Source organism: Sparus aurata, chromosome 4 (assembly GCF_900880675.1).
Source record: "Sparus aurata chromosome 4, fSpaAur1.1, whole genome shotgun sequence".
Classification (NCBI taxonomy): Eukaryota; Metazoa; Chordata; class Actinopteri; order Spariformes; family Sparidae; genus Sparus; species Sparus aurata.
In genome coordinates this window covers 29,497,578-29,516,652 of record NC_044190.1, presented here as the reverse complement: position 1 = coordinate 29,516,652, position 19,075 = coordinate 29,497,578, and the positions used below count along the sequence as shown (strand labels likewise).

Sequence of the window (19,075 nt, the reverse complement as noted above, 5' to 3'; positions counted from 1 at the left end):
GCGTGTGAAATCGCTCTGTATTCTGTAACAATAATCAATGTTATAGAGTGTTGGGTCACCCGTGTCTTTTCTCTCTCTGCTCATGCTGTAAAAGAGAAGTCTCATTTTCCGGTATCCCTGCCCATTTTATCCAATCAAGACAGAGAAATCCTTAAAGAGCCGGTCCTGTCAGCTCGAGGAGACGCAGTTTTCTCGATGCAGCTTTAAAATACATATTTTTTAAAGTAGGGTTACGTGGCACATTTACAGTAGGCGACAAAAATGATCAAAGCAAATAATTACATGTACACGATCAGACGGCTTTCATATAAAAATAGGTTCATCTCACTGTCTGTTTTTCTTCCTGTGATGTCAGACTGTCCCGATAAACACAAGTTGAGACTTTTCAGGTGTCATCATGTGGGATGTTCCGCTGCCTCGGGCGTACGATTGTATTTATAAGATTAACTCTCTTGATGATGACTCAGATATGACTCAAGAAGCACCTGGGCCTCAGAAGCTGGAAAAAAGGAGGACATCATAACATAAATATAGAGTTGTAGCTCATGTTGAAAACAATATGGTGCAATGTGCATGTGATATTTAGGACGTTTAATGATTTCTGTCAAAGGAGGATAATAGAGTAGAATAAGAAGAACAGAGTGTTTTGTTTCCTTCCTTGATCAGGAGACTCAGATATCAACCTTTAGGATTCAAAGCAGCTTTCCCTCAGAAACATAAAAACATCTCATATTAGAAATTCAGGTGTTGAAAAGGAGATCAATATTTAAAACACAGGCACGGTTTGCATCAGTACACTCCGTCCCTGCATGATTTTTCTTTAGCGTCTCTTTCTTTTCTTTTTTCAAGCAAACCAAGTGAGCAGCAGATAACATCTGCAGCAAGGCGTTTATCTTTAAGTCTTTCAAGAAAAAACTGGTTATTCTAGATAAGCAGCGGTATTTCACGTCATGAGGGGGTGATAATAGACACACACAGGAAAACAAAAAAAGGAACTGTTGATTCAAAAGTAGTAAAAGGAAGCTTCAACATCTCTTGAATCTCAGCATTTCTTTGGTGCCTACATTAGAAAACAGGTCCTCTCTGCCTGTATACTGTGATGGATAACTAAAAATATTCAGTATCTGCTTCTTTAAACCCTTCACTGAAAACATCCCTTCTATAATAAATGAAATTATCAAACCCAATTTTGTAGATGGACCCTAACAGTTGGTCAAAATTTAATTTGCTTAACGGGATGATATCCTCAGCTTCCTGTATTTACCGACAGCAAACTGAAAAAATGTTGTCCAAATTCGATTTGATTGTCAAACAAAGTTCTGTTTCAGCATTCCGTCTGCACAACATCTACCTGCTGAAGGGTCTGCAGGCTCAACTACCGAGCTGCTAACGAGCGCTGATATCGTCAGTTACGAGAACTGTTTTTGAGCTCCACATTCTCATGAGGGGAAGAACTGTGCTGATACATTCTGTGGTTTGGTGTCATACAGGTTAATATATCACACCACGGCATCTCACTCCACCCTAAATGGTTATCAAATACTGCACAGCATGTTCTTTAGTGTACACGAGCAAAACTGACAATCAGATAGTGCTGTTTTTTTTTTTTTTGTTTTTTTGAGAGAAGCGTTAAACAGAAGCAAAACCAGATTCTCATCATCAGTTAATTTGGGATTTTCTCCATCATTTCTTTGTTTTCCTATCTTGCATAATGCGCTTTCACATGTCATCTCCTTCCTTGTGTGGTCTGCTTACGTATGCAGACGTACTCACACACACACACACACACACATACACACACACACACATACACACACACACACTACACAATACGCTGAGTATAACTGTGGTTTTATGACGTGTGGCCGACTTTTTTTCTGGTTCTGTCTGACCCAGTGATCTGTGTGTGTGTGTGTGTGTGTGTGGGTGTGTGTGTGTGGTGTGTGTGTGTGTGTGTATGTGTGTGTGTGTCATTGTGATACTTTACTGACAAATATTTGTTGAGTTCTTGTACGACAGACAACTAAATTCTTCGCTTTGACTGTTGCTATCTTCTTCGTCATCTTCTTCTTCCACTGTGTCTCTGTCAGTGGTGGAGTACTGAAAATCTGTACGAGCACAGTAACACCACTGAAATATTACTGAAATACAAGTTAAACAACTGGAGTTAAAATTGTACTTAAGTAAGAGTACAAAGTATTACAATTCAGCATTCAATCAAAGGGTTTTTTGTTTCGTAAATCTTCAGTTTAAACTCCAGACTTCGGTTTTTCATTGGCTCTTTTGTGATAGTCTTAGTGGCTACAAAAATGCAGAGGAAAGTTTCGGATATTAAATCAAATTGTACTCAGTACTCAGTCATGATTTTAAAAGCAACTAAGCAGATTAGATGGTGTGATGTGTACTTAAGTACGTGTAAAATGACAGATTTGAAAAAATACTCATAAAAGTACAAGTAGCCCAAAAAAAAAATGACTTAACTACAGTAATCTGAGTAGCTGTAATTAGTTACTTCCACAGCTGGTCTCTGTGTTCTCATGCCTGTGTATTCTGTGCATTAGACAGACGAGAAGAGTAGAAGAACCGCAGAGAGAGAGGACTGTTAGTTTCAGCTGACACATTGGTATCGTGCGGGAAGTGGTAGCATCAGTTGCTATCATTTTCCTGCAGGAAATGACACACTAGCCTGCCCAGCCTCGCCTCCACACAAACACACACACTATGTGAGTGACACATTTATGAGGCACATTTACCCACTTACACATATGAGTCTCCAGTAAACACTCTCTCTCCCTCCCCTCAAGCGCTCAACACTCAAGCGATATAAAAACACTACAGTGCCAATATAATCCCTTATATCTGACACATCATGTGCGATAAGTATTTGTGTTTCTCTCACCAGGGTGCTACTGCATCTATAAAAAGTCAGCTTTTATAGTCAACTTGGTTTCCATCCCCGCCCTGTCACATTCAAGTCTATTGTCTGGGTAACCAGAGTTTATGGCGGTGGAGGCAGCACTCTCCTCACACACAGTCGTTAACATATTCGCAAACACAACAGGCTCATCGCAACGAACTGCACACAAGACCGCTGTGAGGGGAAGTGGAGCAGTGACTTATGACCATAATAAGCTGATGTTTCAGTTCTTCTGACAGTTTTTCTCTAGAATAATGTGTAAGACCAGACAAATTTGAGCAACTATGAGTGGCTTTAGCTGTACCTCAGAATCAGGATGTGACAGTTTCAACATACCGCCATCATTTGATTCAAGTGTTGCGAAATGTGAAACAGTGGACAGAATATGCATTTTCATCTACCTGAAGATTATTATCTTTATCATTACCATTATTACCTCCACCAACGAGGTTCTGTTTTCACTTGCGTGCTGGGTTTGTTGGTTCGTCAGCAGGATTACACTAAAACCGCTGAACGGATTTCCCATGAAACTTGGATGAAGGATGGGTCTCTGCCCAGATTAGACCCCGTAGAGATTTTCTCACTTTCTTTAATTTCTAGAGAGCTTTTTTTTTAAAATTGTTGTCAATTTCTCGGGGAAGAATGTGTGGATCTTGATGAAAATAATCAAACGTATTTAGGTAGTCGGTATATATTAACAGTAGTACAATTTAGCTCAGGTCCTTAATCTGATGATCTTAAATTATGGTCAAGCAGTTATGGTTCAAAATTTACACTGACACAGTGCTATCGAGTTTGACACTGGATTGGATTTGATTAAATTAAAGGCAACTGTTGGGCCTAGGCGGAGGTATGTGCTCTGCTGAGTGCCGTGAAAGTTTAATAAGGTAATCTCATTGACATCATGTCCCAGTTACTTTTTTGGAAGTTTTTACAGCAGAAGAAATAAGTGCAGAGATAAGACATACAAGAAACATATACAAACAGCGTCAGAAACAATCGCAAAAAGGTCCAAGGCTAAAAGGTTAAATAGGATTAGGGACAAGATTTAAACTCACTCCATTTCCATGCTTTAAATGCTTTTTCACAACCTGTCTGATATGAAGTGTAACGATAAACGGTCACCTGAATTATTCGACAAAAAGAAAAAAAAGTTCAAATCTAAATAAATCTTCTGGAAGTTGTTGTTGACATTCCGCCTAGATACTCAAATATGAACACGAATGTATTCCGAACTCAGGGCGTCTGTATGTGTATTCAGTGTAAGTGTGGGATTTGCACTTAACTCTGCTGGCACAGCTCGCAGCATGCTGGTTTCAAGTGTCTGGTGCTGAGCAGGTACACGTTTTGACAGGCATCAGAGAGTTTGTGGGAGCAGAAATGAAAGCAGGCACTGCAGGTTTTGATGCACTGAAATTGTTTCCATAACACGAAGAAGCCATAGAAGTTTTATAACAGCAATTAACATCACAGTCAGTATTTTGACTGGCGTGCCTGTGTGTGTGTGTGTGTGTGTGTGTGTGTTGGGGTGGGGGGTGTTAATTATTGAACCTTTTACACATTTCTTATTGGAAAAAACTACTGTAATAAAGCCTTTATGAGATGAAGAGATATGACCTGTTTCAGATTTTGGAATAATTAACACTCACATGGGTGGAGATGAAGACAAATTAAAATAAAAAACTACCTAGGTGTGTGTACAGAAGAATCTGAATTGTTTTTTTATGTTTCAGTATCCTTTGACTTCTGTCTGTAGGCATTACACAATAAATAATTTAAGTTGCACCGTGTTGTTTGGGGGAAAACATTATAAAAGAGAAAAATCTTCACTGCTTCATTTTCATGACTATAAAAATAAAACATTTGTTTTTGTTTATTGCCCTCGAGGACGCTTTTTAAAAATGTATTCTTCTTTATTTTATTCACTAAATACTGAATTTTCTGAGTTGTGCACCTTTAAGGACACTTGGGCAGCTATGATGTTGATTATTCCTGTCAGTATTGTGTCACCAGACTTGGCCTGCAGATGTACAGCTTAACCACAACGCAATAATGCCCTCAGAGAGGAAGTCGGACACAGTTGCATGAACTCATGGTTAATTGGAAAATCGGTCATGCACCAGGTCAGACATCTGACCTCTGTTTGCAAATCCTTCTCCACATCAAAAAAAGAAAAGAAAAAAACATCCAACAAACTAAAATCCAAGAGTTTAAAAATCAGGGACCTAACATGGAAAGCTACTGTGTTTCTTGCTCACGACTTTTCTTATGAAATGTTCCTTTATCTGTTGTTTTTACCCAACTACACACTGTGGTTAATGTACGCAACACTGTATGCAATGGAGGGTAAAACAGTTGGAGAGACACATAACTGACAAAAAAGACGTACACTCAGATGTACTTCAACCTTTATGGAACATCTGAACACAGTCCGTCACAGTCGGTTTAAGGGGTAATTTGGTTCTGACTGACATCATTTGAGACATTTCTCTGCATCGTGCAATTTATTAGCCTGGAAAAAAAAACACTACTCTTGGGCCACAAACTGAGATGATTTTATCCTTTTACTTCACAGCCATTAAATCAACTCTGCGCTCCTGTTACATGGAGATAAACAAGAGAGGGACGAGACACATTTTACACACAGCTTCTTAATGCAAGTAAAAAAAAAAAGCACACATTGGTATCGACTAAAGTGTGTATTACTTCTTTAGTTTATTATCCTTTCATACAATATCTACAGTAGACAAAACACGATGACACTGCGATTCCTTAGACAGGAAGAAAGTACACAGATTCAACTAGATTTAGTTGGCATCATGCAGATTATCAAGTCCACTTAATGACAGATGTTTCTGACAGTTCACATGGGTACTATCTGTGGCTCTGGCGGCCTATTGTTTACCACCAGAGATATAAAGTAGCTGAAGACAGCAATTTTTTAGTGTGCTGAAGCAAAACCACATTAAACGAAAACCAATATGGTTAACAATAAAAAAAACAAGTACGAATCAGATTAAACTTTTTCATATTAATATAAGTGTATATTTGATGTACCACCTGAACTAAAGTGTAAATTGACCACACAAGTACACACAGACGAGAGCACATATTTACAGCACGTGATCTGTTAAAAGGTCTTGTGAAAGCAGCAGTCTCACATTACAAAAAAAAAAAGAAAAAAAGGCCATAACAAATGCATATGTGCAAGACAATCCATAATCCAGTTTCTCCAATTGATGGGAGTGTCCATCGACTGTAAGGTGTTAGATTTTGTCTTCAGTTGTTTTCAGCCATTCGTGCTTTGAGGCGGTTGATTTTGAGAGGGAGCAGGCCGGCCATCTCCCTGCTCAACTCCAGCTCCGTCTCCACGGCGGCCACTGCTTCAGGGTGGGCATCACAGTACTCCACCACATATCTAGACAACAGGTTGGGGAGGAAAGTGACGGTCAGAACACACCCAGAAAGTATTCAGATGCATCACAATAAATGAACAAATGTATGTTATACTTGTAGTTTTCCAGAGATCTGTTGAGATTGTCGAGCTGCATAGTGGGTACAGAGGAGATCAGCTGGCTGTGGAGTCGGGCCACTCTGAAGCGGGCCACCAGAGCCGGTCTGAGCACCTCCTCCTCCAGGTGCTCCGGAGACTTCCCCTCTGGAGAGCACAGAGAGTCGAGGAACATCTGGAAGTATCTGCAGAGGATAGCAAAGGATTTAGATTGCATAAATGTAGATGCGCAGGGACACACGGGTCGTCCACACACACATACACACTCACTTGGCAGAGGCGGAGCAGAGAGAGTTGAATTTCTTAATGGTGTGGTTATCCAGGGACTCTGTGTCTGCTTGTCTGTTGGCCAGTGTCAGTTTGAGGTCCATCATTTCGTTGTAGGTCTCAGCCAACTCAAACATCATCTGTCTGCGGATCATTAGGTAGTACTGGGAGTTCAAGTCTTTACAGAAACAGAGAGAGGGAAGGTTGAACAATTATGTCACCTTATGTGGACATTCATGTTGAACACTGACAGTTACCTTTTTTTTTCCCTCATCTGAAAATATTTAGAGACAAAATAAAAAAGTAAAGTTAGAGCAGTACCGTTGCAGACTGGCTCCAGCATGTCAACTCTTCTTTTGTGCATTTTGCAGCGTCGCTCCAGATCCTCTTCAAAGAAAGCCAGGCCCCGGAACATAGAACTGTGATCCTGCAAAATCTCTATGTGGTCTGTAACATAACCGTCCATCTGAAAGTACTCTTTGGCCTGCAAGAGTTAAAGAAAGGATAGGGAGGAGAGAAAGATTTCTGTGTTATGGAGTTGAAACTATATATCGTGACTTGGGGAATTTTTTCCATATGTATACCCGCCTGGGTGGAGAAGAGAATGACGGACTCCTCTCCTTCATCCACTGCTAAGAAAACCTGTTTTTGTACGCTTATCACAATTTCTCCAAACAAAATTATTAACTCTGCCATTAATACCAGCTAAACACCCTATTTTAGATAACATCGTATCCTTGACGTCCCAGTGTACATTTTATTCTTGAGTGGCACCAGTGTAGCTGAAAACATCCTGAGCTTAGCTTAGCTTTGTTAAACCATCTGCTTAGTTTCATTTTCGATGTGTCATCTCCAGTCACGTTTGATTGTACACACACATTATCACCATGGACGTCATGGACTACAAACTGCACTGGGAGGAGAGAACATAAAAACCAATGCTTTAAGTATTTCTGTTATTAAGGTATAGCCTGATTTTTTTGTGAACATTTGTTTTTCTTGTTCAATTATATTCAATGTTCACTTATCTGCCGAAATGGTGACTTCAAACTCAGCTACACAGGATTATCGAACTCTGATTTGTCTGTTTACTTGTATAAGAGTGTAAGTTGATTATATCAACCTAGTTTTGGTGAGCGTTGTCTGCGTGTGTGTGTGTGTGTACCTGTGTGACATAAGTCTGTCCCACCAGAAATACAGCTCTGGCCTCAGTGAAGTCCAGTGGCAACAAACAGGGCACCTGGAAATCAGAAAGCAGATGTTGGATGCCATCTATGAGAATGGCGCCCTCTGTTGATATGTGTTTATTTGTCCTACATTGAGTTTTGTTTTGATATAAGTAATAACACTGTCGCATCAGATTCTTGTATTACTAAAACATAATAAAAACAGCAAACAATTTCTGCTACAACTGACACAGAGATGATGGTAATTTTTGACAACAAGTAGCAGTCCAACATGATATGTGACACAAATAATCAAATCTAAAAAACCATTACTAGTGGCACAAGTACAGAATTAAGACACAGCGTGCAGACCTTCTCTTCCAGGCTAGCAATGGAGTCAAACGTGTCTTCAGAGCCAAACAGCAGAGCGCTCTTCCTGCCCTTCTCTTCCTCCTCCTCCTCGCGTCTTCTCGCTCTCTTCAACTCCTCTTGACGATCACTATCCAGCTCCCCAATGTTGTCCTGGTGACAAACACACATGTAAGCAAATTTTAAAAAAAGAGAAACAATTATTTAGACTGAGATACGCACAAGCACGCAGACAGGTAAACAGTAACTTAGTTACGTAAACACACAGATGTACAGATACTCTTCATGAACGAACATGCTCATCAAGGTTTGGCCATTAGAAAAACAAGAGAGTTAAAGTGGTGTTCCTTCAAATTCTTGTATTTAAGCAGCATCTTTGGTACTACACTTTTGGTGCCAAATCTTTTGTGGGTGGCGCTGTTTCCTTCAGCCTTGGGAGCTGTGGACTTGAACCTCCAAACTTGGGACTTAGTGGCGTTATTTGCACTCGAGTATGAAGATTTTATAAACACTGAAAAGCCACACAAACATGCCCAGACACATACAACCATGCAGTACCTCTAGCAGCTTCTTAGCATCCTGCAGGAGGTTGAGACCGTATTTGATCCAACATCTCGCGATCTCTGCTCGCTTCTGTCTGAGCTGTTCCCTGCGTTCACACTCTGTCTCACCTGGGTCAGACGGGAGGAGAAGAAGATGTCAAAATATGCCAAGAGACAGAATACGTGGTTGATATATCTGGATAAAGGGAAAGAAAGTGAAGGGGAAGGAGTCAGAAAGAGGAATAGATGGAAATACTGAGGATGGGAGGTAGGATTTGTTGCACAACTCTAGGAAGACTTTGCTAGACAGTTCTTTCCTGTCATTGTAATTAATTGGGGATACAGAGTGCAAAAGGAACAAGCCGATTGGTATGCTTTTTAAATATTTATACTAATTAAAAGATAAATGGACAGATACTTACTCTCCTGTGCTGCGGCCTCAGAAGGAACCTCTCCTGCCAAACCTGATATGACAGTAGCTGCTGCCAGGCAGTGTCTGCCTTCCATGTATCGGCCCTGGAAACCCCAAACACAAACACAGACACACACCTCTCATTTTAAAAAAACAAACGTACTACTAAAGCCCTAGTGAACCTCTAGAACAGATCTTAAAAAAGCATATATGATTACTATGAACACTATTCTTCCCATGTAAGCAGAACGATCTGACTATTTGCCAAGTATGAAATACGTAATCATGAGTAAACTTTCAAGCAACATGCTAAATCCTTTTTTGATTTAAATCAACTGCTTTCAACCTACTTAAATCCCTCCAAGCCCCACCTTAGTGATGTAATACTGTGAAAGTGTAGCAGCATTCAGAGCCCACTCCATTGGACTGAACTGGTTCAACTGTAACTGTCTCTGCAGGGTGCTGTGGCAGTAGGTGGCAGCGCGCTCAGTTTCACCTGGGAGACAAAACACTGTTATTATAACTATCATCAAAAAAATACATACATTAACATATAAAGACTCTGCTTCGTTACATTCGCTGGGATGAATATGAATCAATGCACATACTGTAACTTCAGAAGATTCCTAATCAGATTAAAATGACTGTTAATGGATTTTGGAGAAATAATCCATTTATTGTTCGAGTCTTTGACAGAACAAAGATTGGACTCACCAAGGTTTTTGTAGACTTGAGCAAGATAGTACATAGTGTGGGTGTACGCCAACTCAAACCTAAGAGAGGAAGTTGGAGAAAGTGTGAAAAAGACAATGGGTATATGAAGAGGGCAGGAATGCACCTCGTAAACTCAAGAATGTATACATGGATGACCACAGAGGTCGCTTTTTATTTATTTCTTAAGACCCTTGTTTTAAAAATGACAATAGAATCACCCTGTACCTTGAAAGTTTCTATTTTCCTATGCAGAAATACACAGGTCTATATCTGCCATTTATGTTTTCTTTGCTCTCGCGTTTGAATAAGTAAATGTTAAAATCACAACATCCTGTTCACTTTTCTACAGGGAGATTACAATCACACATCTTTGAACAAATGAATCAGAAGCTATACCAGCCCCAGCAGCATTACATGAATAAGCACCATCATGTAGACATTGGAACAAGATTGTTAACATGAACAGGGAGGAAATATGTAAATGTAAACGTGTGTGGGGATACAGTACCTCTTGGTCCTTTCCTGATGAGTCAGCAGCTTTTCCTCAGTAGTAAAGTACTCTGTCATATCAGTGGGAGGACTTCCATCCTGGAAAAACAAAGGGAAACACAACACACATGGTTGATGGTGAGGTCCTGGTCCTGGCTCTTGACAGACAGGTAGATTACAGTTATGGGACAACTCCTCCTGCTGATGCTGAGGGAAACTGACAATTAGCAAAAATATCAATTTACCACTCATCACAGAGTTAAGCGTAGTACAGCTTATCATCATTGCCAGATCATGGACGAGTTGTGAGACAATTAAATGCTCATTCTGAAAGTCACCCTGGTGGCAAATAGTTTGTCTGTAGCCCTGTTCGTAGCACATATGAGTGACAGTTTTCATCTGCTGCAGTCTCTCCTGTTCTGTCATCAATCAGTCAATCAATACAACCGCAGCTTCAACAATCACACAGGAAAGCAACCTCACCTCCTTCATGTAACGCTGGTAGATGGATTCTGCTGTTTCGAGAAATCCCTGAGCCGTCTCCGTCTCATCCCGGCCTGCCCAAAGGATGCCCAACTGGTTCTGAACACACAAACCAGCAGCTGATCAGCATTACATCATGATCTAATATTACTGTAGGATGCTTAGCTATGCACTTGAGGTTTTATAATCATCCTGATGGATCTGATTGACTTTGATTCATGTTAATAATTATGGCAGTTTGATATGTAGAAAATATATAGCATGTATGCTGTACTGAATGCAGAAGGAGAGTGGTGGTACAAACAGGCCTACAAAACTCACTCAGTTTCCAGAAATGGCATTATTGATGATGTCATTTCCAATTTTGTGAGGGTGTAACAACATTATATTCAATTAGTTTGTCATGGGCCTCTCAGTTGTAGTCATTGAAGCATACATCTTGGTTGCACCTTACGCTAGCTTCACCCATATAACCTGAAGTTTATGTAAGGGACTAGAAGAAGCTAGCTGACTGACAATTAGCTTTATGTCATTACTGGAGCTAACAGCTAGCAAACGTCAACATTACCCTGACATGGATGAACAGCGACACATTCTCGGACGAAACTCTGCATCTCTCCAGCAGCTTCATGCAGTTCATCAGATGCTCCTGGCCGGCTGACAGCTCCTCTGTGTCGACATGGTTGACGCCCAGATAGTACTCCACAGCCCCGAGTTTGGCGGCCCGCAGCCCGGCTGGCGAGTCGCCGCTGAAGCCCTGCCCGAACACATCCTCCCTCTGCCCGTCCACAGGCGGCTCCTTCGGCCGCTGGTCGCCGCTCTCACCGCCGCTGTCCTCTTCGCCGTCCCCGGCCTCGAAATTCTTCAGTGAGCAGTAAATCTCCCGGAGGAGCTCTCTGGCCTTGTATTTGGAGCGGAAAGGGTCGTTGTCTGGGTCTTTCCGTGATTCTACATCAGTAAGGTTTTGGGCGTTGGTGAATTTGTCGCAGATTGCTCTCCACTCATCACTGCTGAGGGACGCCATGTTGGACTTCTTCTTCAACTGAAACTGGCTCCATTAAAAATGCATTACTGCCACCTCCTGGTTACCTCTGCCTGTTCAAATAATAATAATAATCATCATAATGATGATGATGATGATAATAATAAAAGTTGTACAGTACTTGCACTTGACTTGGGTTGCAGACTTGTGTACTTGCATTTCAGTGGACCATTTTGCATAATGAACTCTTAAACTGCATTTACTCATAGTATTTCTCTAGTCGCAGGACTTTTATTAAATGTTTTGATCTATTTTTTTATTGTGTAATTTTACTACTTTTACCAAGTTGAGGATCTGAATCATAAATGCACCACTGGTTTCGATGATGTTGAATCGCTCCGTATTAATTTGAAACTGTGCAAAAAGTACTGCTGAAATTAACAAATGTCAAACAGTTTAAAAATCTTCATTAGTTGCTTACACCTTATATCACATCCCTTTTAACTTTCAACTCACATAATCGTGGTACTCAGGTTGTTGCTCCAGATTCCATTAGTCAGAACAGAATTAGGTCAAAATACAATTTCCTTACAGTGCACTGTATACATAGAATAATCTGCAAAGGGCCTTCTACTTAAACGTTTTACTGCCACTTAGGCTATTTGAAGTCCTCATCCTGATCTTGTTTTATTTGATTATAAATGCTTCTCATTATTAGCTGCTGTAAATTTACCAGTTTTTTAGTCATTTATTTTTAATCTGCTTTATTGTTTTTACCCTGTTTGTTTTTACTTCTGATCATACTAAGCCTGTTACTGTTTTGTGTCTAACCACCATTGTAAACATCCTCAATATTTTTTCAAGGTTGAATAAATAAATACAAAACTAATAAATACATTCACTCAGCTTAACGGTTTGAGTGTATACATTTTAACACCAAAGTATAGTAAAAGCAATGACTTGCTTACTTTCATTTGCACCTCATGAATTTGCTGAAAAGATTTTTACTGATTATTTAAAATGGGCATTAGGTTGCGAAGTGTTGAGTGTAAACAAGGCGCAGTGGCCTTCTTGCGTCTACCTTGTTGAAATATGTGACATTGTAAAGGTCACCTGATCCCAAACAATGGTTATGGAACAGGACTCTGAGACGAACAAGAATCAGACAAACCCCGCCATTACAAATATTAACTTCCTGACAAATAACCCTGGCAAAAAGATCACTCACTCGCTGAATTGTGTTCAAGTTGGTTACAGCCTGTTTATTATAACAAACCTAGAGAATCAAATTATTAATCAGGGAAAAATAATGTGAATTATACACAGACAATAAATTAATGTGAATGACGTATGACAACAACACACAATACATGTTTGGTCAGCACTGACAGAAGCAGCTTATCTTGCCCAGTCATGGAGGCTTATAACCTGGACAGACTATGTACAGCTTTACAGTGTGGGCAGCTGCACCACATAAAATATATTTATTTTGTATGATTTAAACAATTGTTTAAACAAACATCATTTATTATACGACATGCCAAATTAGATCTTCAAACACAATGTTTTCATTGTACAGCATTATTTCTGGCTCCAGGGTATAACAAACAAAGCTTAGCTCGTGTCCTCTGTGTTCAAGCAAAGGTTAATGAATGAGAATCTATATGCTTAGCCAGCCATAACCTGCCGTGGTGTGGACAAAGGGTTAGTAAGGGTGCCATTTGCACAAACTGACCGCAGACTAGGTTCTCCATGAAATATTATTGATGTGAAATGAGATGATTGGTGATTGTGTCAGCCTAGTTTGCAACAGCCAGTGGATCGAGTGTGCAAAGCATCTAACTGTCAGGCTGGTATACATTCACCCACATTATATTTTTGTGTGTAATGATGAATATTGCATAAATCTAAAAATAAATCACAGCAGTTGACCTAATTTCTTTGAGAAAAGCATTGGCTGTTTTCTGTCTGTGTAGTAAAAAGTGACTAAAACTTCATGAGGATGATCAATCAGGTTAAAAATTGTGTAAGTGCCATAGCATCAGTGACTAAATAACATATTTAGGTGGATGGGCTTTGATGTCCAGGTTTAGGTGTCTGTTGGAGCACCATGGTGCCATTCCGCAGTGAATGTCTGCATCGGCTTCACTTGGCCACTAAGATCCCGTCTTTTTCTCCAATCTGCAAAAACACAGAAACAGTCAGGGTGTGCATAAACAAATCTATTTATTTCATGGTCTGAATCTCAAAGAAGTCTCAGTAATGTATCAAGCGCTGAAGATATGTCAGTCTAGTTTCACATTGAACTTTTTAGTCCTTGATGAAATGTTGAACTGGGCCGAAAGTCATGATGTCAAATTAAAAACCAGGCAGAAAGTAACTGGACAGACACTAATATATTGGTCATTTCTGTCCTAACAAATAACATGCAAGAACACAAAGGATGACATTACATAAACAACACACAAGTGAATGCATGGAACAAGTTCACCTAAATGGAATGCTGCAGTCATTTAATGCTAGCCATTTCATCTGTACTGTTCCTGCTTTGACTAGTTAAAAGTCTGCCGTGCAAAGACTCTACGGTGTTTCATGATAAAAATGTTCATAATGACACCAAAACAAACAGACAAACAAATATTGGTTACTTGTATTTGATGAGGCGACCTCCCTGGACAAGCTGCGCTGACTCGTTGGTCAAATGGCAAGCAAACAACAGCCAATTGCGAGGCTGCACCTTGTAGGCGAACCTCATGAAGAGCAGTGAATAGCAGCACAGAGCTGAGAGAAAGAATAAAACACACAGACAATTGTTTATAACAGCAGAAGTCTAACACTTCTCTCTGGGTTTTTTGTTTCTTCTCGTCCCTTTTGAGGCCAAAGTACAAGCTCTCTCATTCAAAATGTAACAAAAAAAGGGAAATGAGTGACTAACAAGAATTGCAGCTGTGGTTTACTTTAAAGAAGCTCTTTTTTATAAGTAACCTTGAGATAAAATAGAATGTACAACCATAACCTTACAAAGCTAACTAGAAAACAATGGGGGTAGTGTGTGCACCCTGCTGTGCACATCAAGGTTTATCAGTATGTGTGTCTGTGTGTCTTACCGAAGGTCATCCTGCCACTGATAATCTCAGGGCTCTTCTTCATATCTGTGAAGGCGGCGATAGGAAGACCCCAGTTTGCTACCGGACCCCAGAAATGCTGTGGAGACACAAATTATTGTTTTGACCATTGACTTTATATGGTTTGGATATTTACCTGAAGCAGGTTGTACAGTGGAACAAAGCTATATCAATGTTCACCATGTGCATACTTAATAGTAAAATCTGTTTCGTGAATCCAATCATTTAAAGCTGGAGAGCCATTCACCCATACACACTCAGTGGACATGCAGACCTAAACTAGCAGGCAGTCACAAATGTGGAGAGACGCAGATAGAAAACAGACAAAGATATACAGGATGAGTGCTTACCGTGCTGTTGAATGTTTATTATTTTCAGGGCCACATAGAAGAGAGAAGAACAGAAATACAAATAAATCATGCCGATATGTGCCAAGTCACACAAGAGCTACTGCCACCCAAAATAGGTCATCATGAGTCTGTTTAAGCCAATTCACAAATTGCGAGAGAACTAGTTTCAATTTTAAGGCCCCAGATCCTACAGGGAGTAAAATCATCTGCTTTACCTCTACATTTCTAAATTAGATCATAGTACCAGGATGAAAATATTTGACCATGATATTAATAATAATAATAATAATAATAATATAAACTTTTTTATGACTCTAATTACTGCACAATGAAAAAACACAAGACCAGTCAGAAGGCCAAAGAAACACTGGAGAGGGTGCCAGATACTGTACAAGCAATCATGCTCTGTGCTTAAAGCGCGTTTGTTTGACTTGCAACGGGGATTTCAAGACATAACAGACAAATCCCTATCTTTTATCCTTGACACATGTAAACACAGGTGGCCTCTTACGTCAGTGTGTCATAATTTAGCCTTTGCTCTAAATTTCAAGGAGGCTGCTGGTCTGTGGTAAGTCCACATCCCACCAGTGCATCGTGTACACATTAACTTCCGTCTCGACAACATAGGAAGTAAATACAGGTGTTTGCCTTTGCCCATACTGCCATATGTGAACCTCAAAAGCACAACTGAGTCCAGTACTGTTGTTAGAGGCAAAGCAGCTAAAACACCTTCAGTGTATTGTTGTATTGTAGGTGTTTTCCTGCGACCCTACCAGAGCCCCTCACAAGTTACGACCCACTTTCAAAGCATGCTGATTGTTTTTTGACTGTTTCTAGAACAATGGAAAACTTAAATCTCACAAGTATATTAGTTTAGTTCGATAAGGTTTTTTTTTTTTTTTTTTTTCTTTTTTTTTTACAAAAAACAAGTCATCAAGTCCTTTTCTCCATTTTTTAGCATACCTCACAAACTGGAGAAACAAGTTGACTGAACGCTGCTGACAAAAAGCTCTGTCCTTGGAAAATCTCAGTGGGAAAACGATGCAAATGCTTTAGAGAGCAACACACAACATGTTCACAATGTGTCGTGTAATTTCTATAAAACGTTGGCTGAATACATCAGGAGGGTGAATTCCGCCGGTCGTGAAACATTAGCCAACGTTACCTGGTTGTAACCGAATGACTCAACCGCCAGCTAGCTACATTAGCATGCGTGCTAATAGATAATATGGCTAGCAGCTTCCTATACATACCTCGTCAAATAATCCCTGAATTCTTTGCTCTTCAGGTGGTCAAGAGCTTTCCGTACAACTGTCCCCGCCATGGTTTAACGCTAGGTTGGTGTATGGTTTGGCTGAGAAGAGCGTCTCTCGTTGTGTTGAAGGGCGACTGACAGGTTAGCTTAGAGGACGACTGGTCAAATTTCCAACCATAACACTGGCGCTTTACGACACTGCCGTAATCACGCAGCGCAACGTTTGACGGCAATCTGGGCTGGAAAAAAAGGGTTAGAACAAGTCATATCTTGACAGTATTTGCCCTTTTTGCCCTGATGCAAACAACAGATGCTCTTTTTGTGATTGTGAGGGACAAACTATTGAACATTTGTATAGATTGTTTCCGTTTTACAGAAATATCATTCAGACATACTTGAAAAAGATGCAATCAGATCACAGATTGATATTTTACTCATCTCTACCAAATCCAACTTCTCCCCAGATGAAAAGTATATTATTAATTTTATCATGATTTTAGTACATTATTATTTGTATATAATATCACAGTCATAAAATCTAATGGCTTGAAAGATTGCCCTCCTATCACTTGTTTCAAGTACAGATTTGAAATCATATATAACATTTCTAAAAATCTAAAAAACAGGAAGTGTAATCCTTTTAATTAGCACACCTCCATGTTCTAAATTGTGTTTTGTTTTGTTGTTGATGTTTGGTTGTGCTGAGGGTGGACTGGAATGTGTTCACATGTTAGTCAATGTTTTAATCACTTTGGCCAAATTCTTCACTCCTAAGGCTAAATTATATGTATATTTAACGAACAAACACCCGTCTTTACATAATATTATAGTGATATTCTTAAATTGATAAAATCAAAACATGTCTGAGCCAGAAAATGATATCATTCTGTTATTCTATCTTAATCTTTTCTTTCTAATACCAAATTATATTGTCTCTGTGTTGTATTGTTTCCAATCTGTTATATAGTGCCTGTTTGTTATGGAAATGGTGTTATAAATGTTTATTATTGCCTTACAGTAAGTACATTAGATTTTTTTAACAACATTTGTTTTTAAGTTAGACATATTAATACTGTTGACAACATTGATCTGCAAGAATCATCCACTTAAAAGTCCCCATAAAACTAAAGGCACACACAGATAAATGCATACTTGCACTTGCACATACACAGTCAAGTAATTAGTCATGATTAAGGTCAAAGTTAACTTTATTAATCAACAACCTTTTTTAAATACAGTTTCTTCAGAAAAACAAGAACTTAAATTAATTTCAGTTAAATTCAGTGTAGAGTGGGGTTACATTTCTGGTCATTGACAGATAATACCATACACACAAGGCTTGAAAAATACTGAAAAGAAAACCAGGCAATAGAATGGGAGACAGGTGTAAATCCCAGGGAATCCAGATGATGCAGTTGCACTACAATATCACTGGGGGGCAACATGAGAATTCATACACCTTTGAAAAGCAGGAAAATATGTCTACAGAGTTCACGATACAAATCCTTCTGTGTTGTGCACCTTACAGAAGAAAAAAAACAGAGATGATACAAATAAGTGCAAATAACCTTTTATGGACACCAGCTATCCCAGTTTTTTTTTAAATGTAGTTGTTAAGAATGTAGTTTTCATGGCAAGAATATGATCATCTTGACATCACTGTCCACCATTGGGCCGCACTTCTGCATAGTTCTTGACCAACTGGGAGATCCTGACGACTTTAATGTCCGCTGGTACCTGATCATAGTCTGACCACAAGTACTCTGGAGACAGCACCTTGGTTGGCTTGTTGTACAAAAAGTACCTTTATGAGAAAGAGAAGGGGGCAGATAAGCTATTTATACTCTATAACACATCTAGAACATGCTGTAGATAAGATGTAAACTGTCCTCTTACAGATGATAAGAATCATAAAAAAAGAAAGGGAATGAAACTGTACTTGTTGAGGTGACTTTCTTCCTGCCACACAGCTTCAATGTTGTTCTTGGCGTCCTCCTCCGACTGCATGTAACAGTATCTTGTAAAAAAAAAAAGGGAGAAACTCTGAGACGAGACACAGTTGTTGTGTATACAGTATAAAACACTTAAGTTTTTAATCATGCACAGGGTCCAGAGGGCAAAGGCTTTTATCCATTTAGTACATAAAAGTGCACTGTACTGTCACCTGCGCTCTGTCCAATCATTACTCTCTCTTTCAACTGAATATTGGTCCTCTTAATACTTGAAATAGCACAGAAACAACTGAAAAGGTAATTTGGTTTTGATTACTTGACCATCTTGTACATGTCCTCCAGGTATCCGCCCCACACAGCAGCAGTGTAGTAATAGTCTCCTTCACCAAAAGGGATGAAGGCCCTGGACAGGTTTCGGCGCTCATACGTAAACTGATCCCTATCCACCTGAGAAAAAAAATGTGGGGAAATGAATCAAAAAAGAGATTTATGTAGTGTGTGGTTAGATTGAGGCAAGAAAAGCACAACACATGGTTTAATG

General features: G+C 39.5%; 3 protein-coding genes across 4 annotated transcripts in view; all 3 read right to left on the bottom strand.

Moving 5' to 3' along the window:
* Positions 1–5,463: 5,463 nt before the first annotated feature.
* Positions 5,464–11,942, bottom strand: kifbp (kinesin family binding protein). Its single transcript, XM_030414422.1, has 13 exons — positions 11,439–11,942; positions 10,871–10,969; positions 10,407–10,486; positions 9,899–9,957; positions 9,556–9,680; positions 9,195–9,288; positions 8,789–8,901; positions 8,234–8,383; positions 7,861–7,935; positions 7,017–7,179; positions 6,699–6,873; positions 6,428–6,613; positions 5,464–6,335 (listed from the first exon to the last, which is right to left on the bottom strand). The coding sequence occupies exons 1-13, from the start codon at positions 11,892–11,894 to the stop codon at positions 6,197–6,199; spliced, it is 1,914 nt and encodes a 637-aa protein (XP_030270282.1). The 5' UTR covers positions 11,895–11,942; the 3' UTR covers positions 5,464–6,196.
* Positions 11,943–13,088: 1,146 nt separating this feature from the next.
* mpc1 (mitochondrial pyruvate carrier 1) lies at positions 13,089–16,804 on the bottom strand. The gene is made up of 5 exons (XM_030414423.1): positions 16,581–16,804; positions 15,328–15,331; positions 14,960–15,056; positions 14,501–14,633; positions 13,089–14,033 (listed from the first exon to the last, which is right to left on the bottom strand). Exons 1-5 carry the CDS (start codon positions 16,649–16,651, stop codon positions 14,009–14,011), a joined length of 330 nt encoding a protein of 109 aa, XP_030270283.1. The 5' UTR covers positions 16,652–16,804; the 3' UTR covers positions 13,089–14,008.
* A 968-nt stretch (positions 16,805–17,772) lies between these two features.
* The window catches only part of LOC115580400 (globoside alpha-1,3-N-acetylgalactosaminyltransferase 1-like), a 17,274-nt gene continuing 15,971 nt past the window's right edge, over positions 17,773–19,075 (bottom strand). For both annotated transcript variants that reach the window (XM_030414694.1, XM_030414693.1), the window contains exons 9-11: positions 18,851–18,981; positions 18,522–18,599; positions 17,773–18,386 (exon numbers count right to left, since the gene is read on the bottom strand). In XM_030414694.1, coding sequence (XP_030270554.1) covers positions 18,239–18,386; positions 18,522–18,599; positions 18,851–18,981 — 357 coding nt within the window. In that variant the 3' untranslated portion in view covers positions 17,773–18,238. The remainder of the gene's footprint in view (positions 18,387–18,521; positions 18,600–18,850; positions 18,982–19,075) is intronic.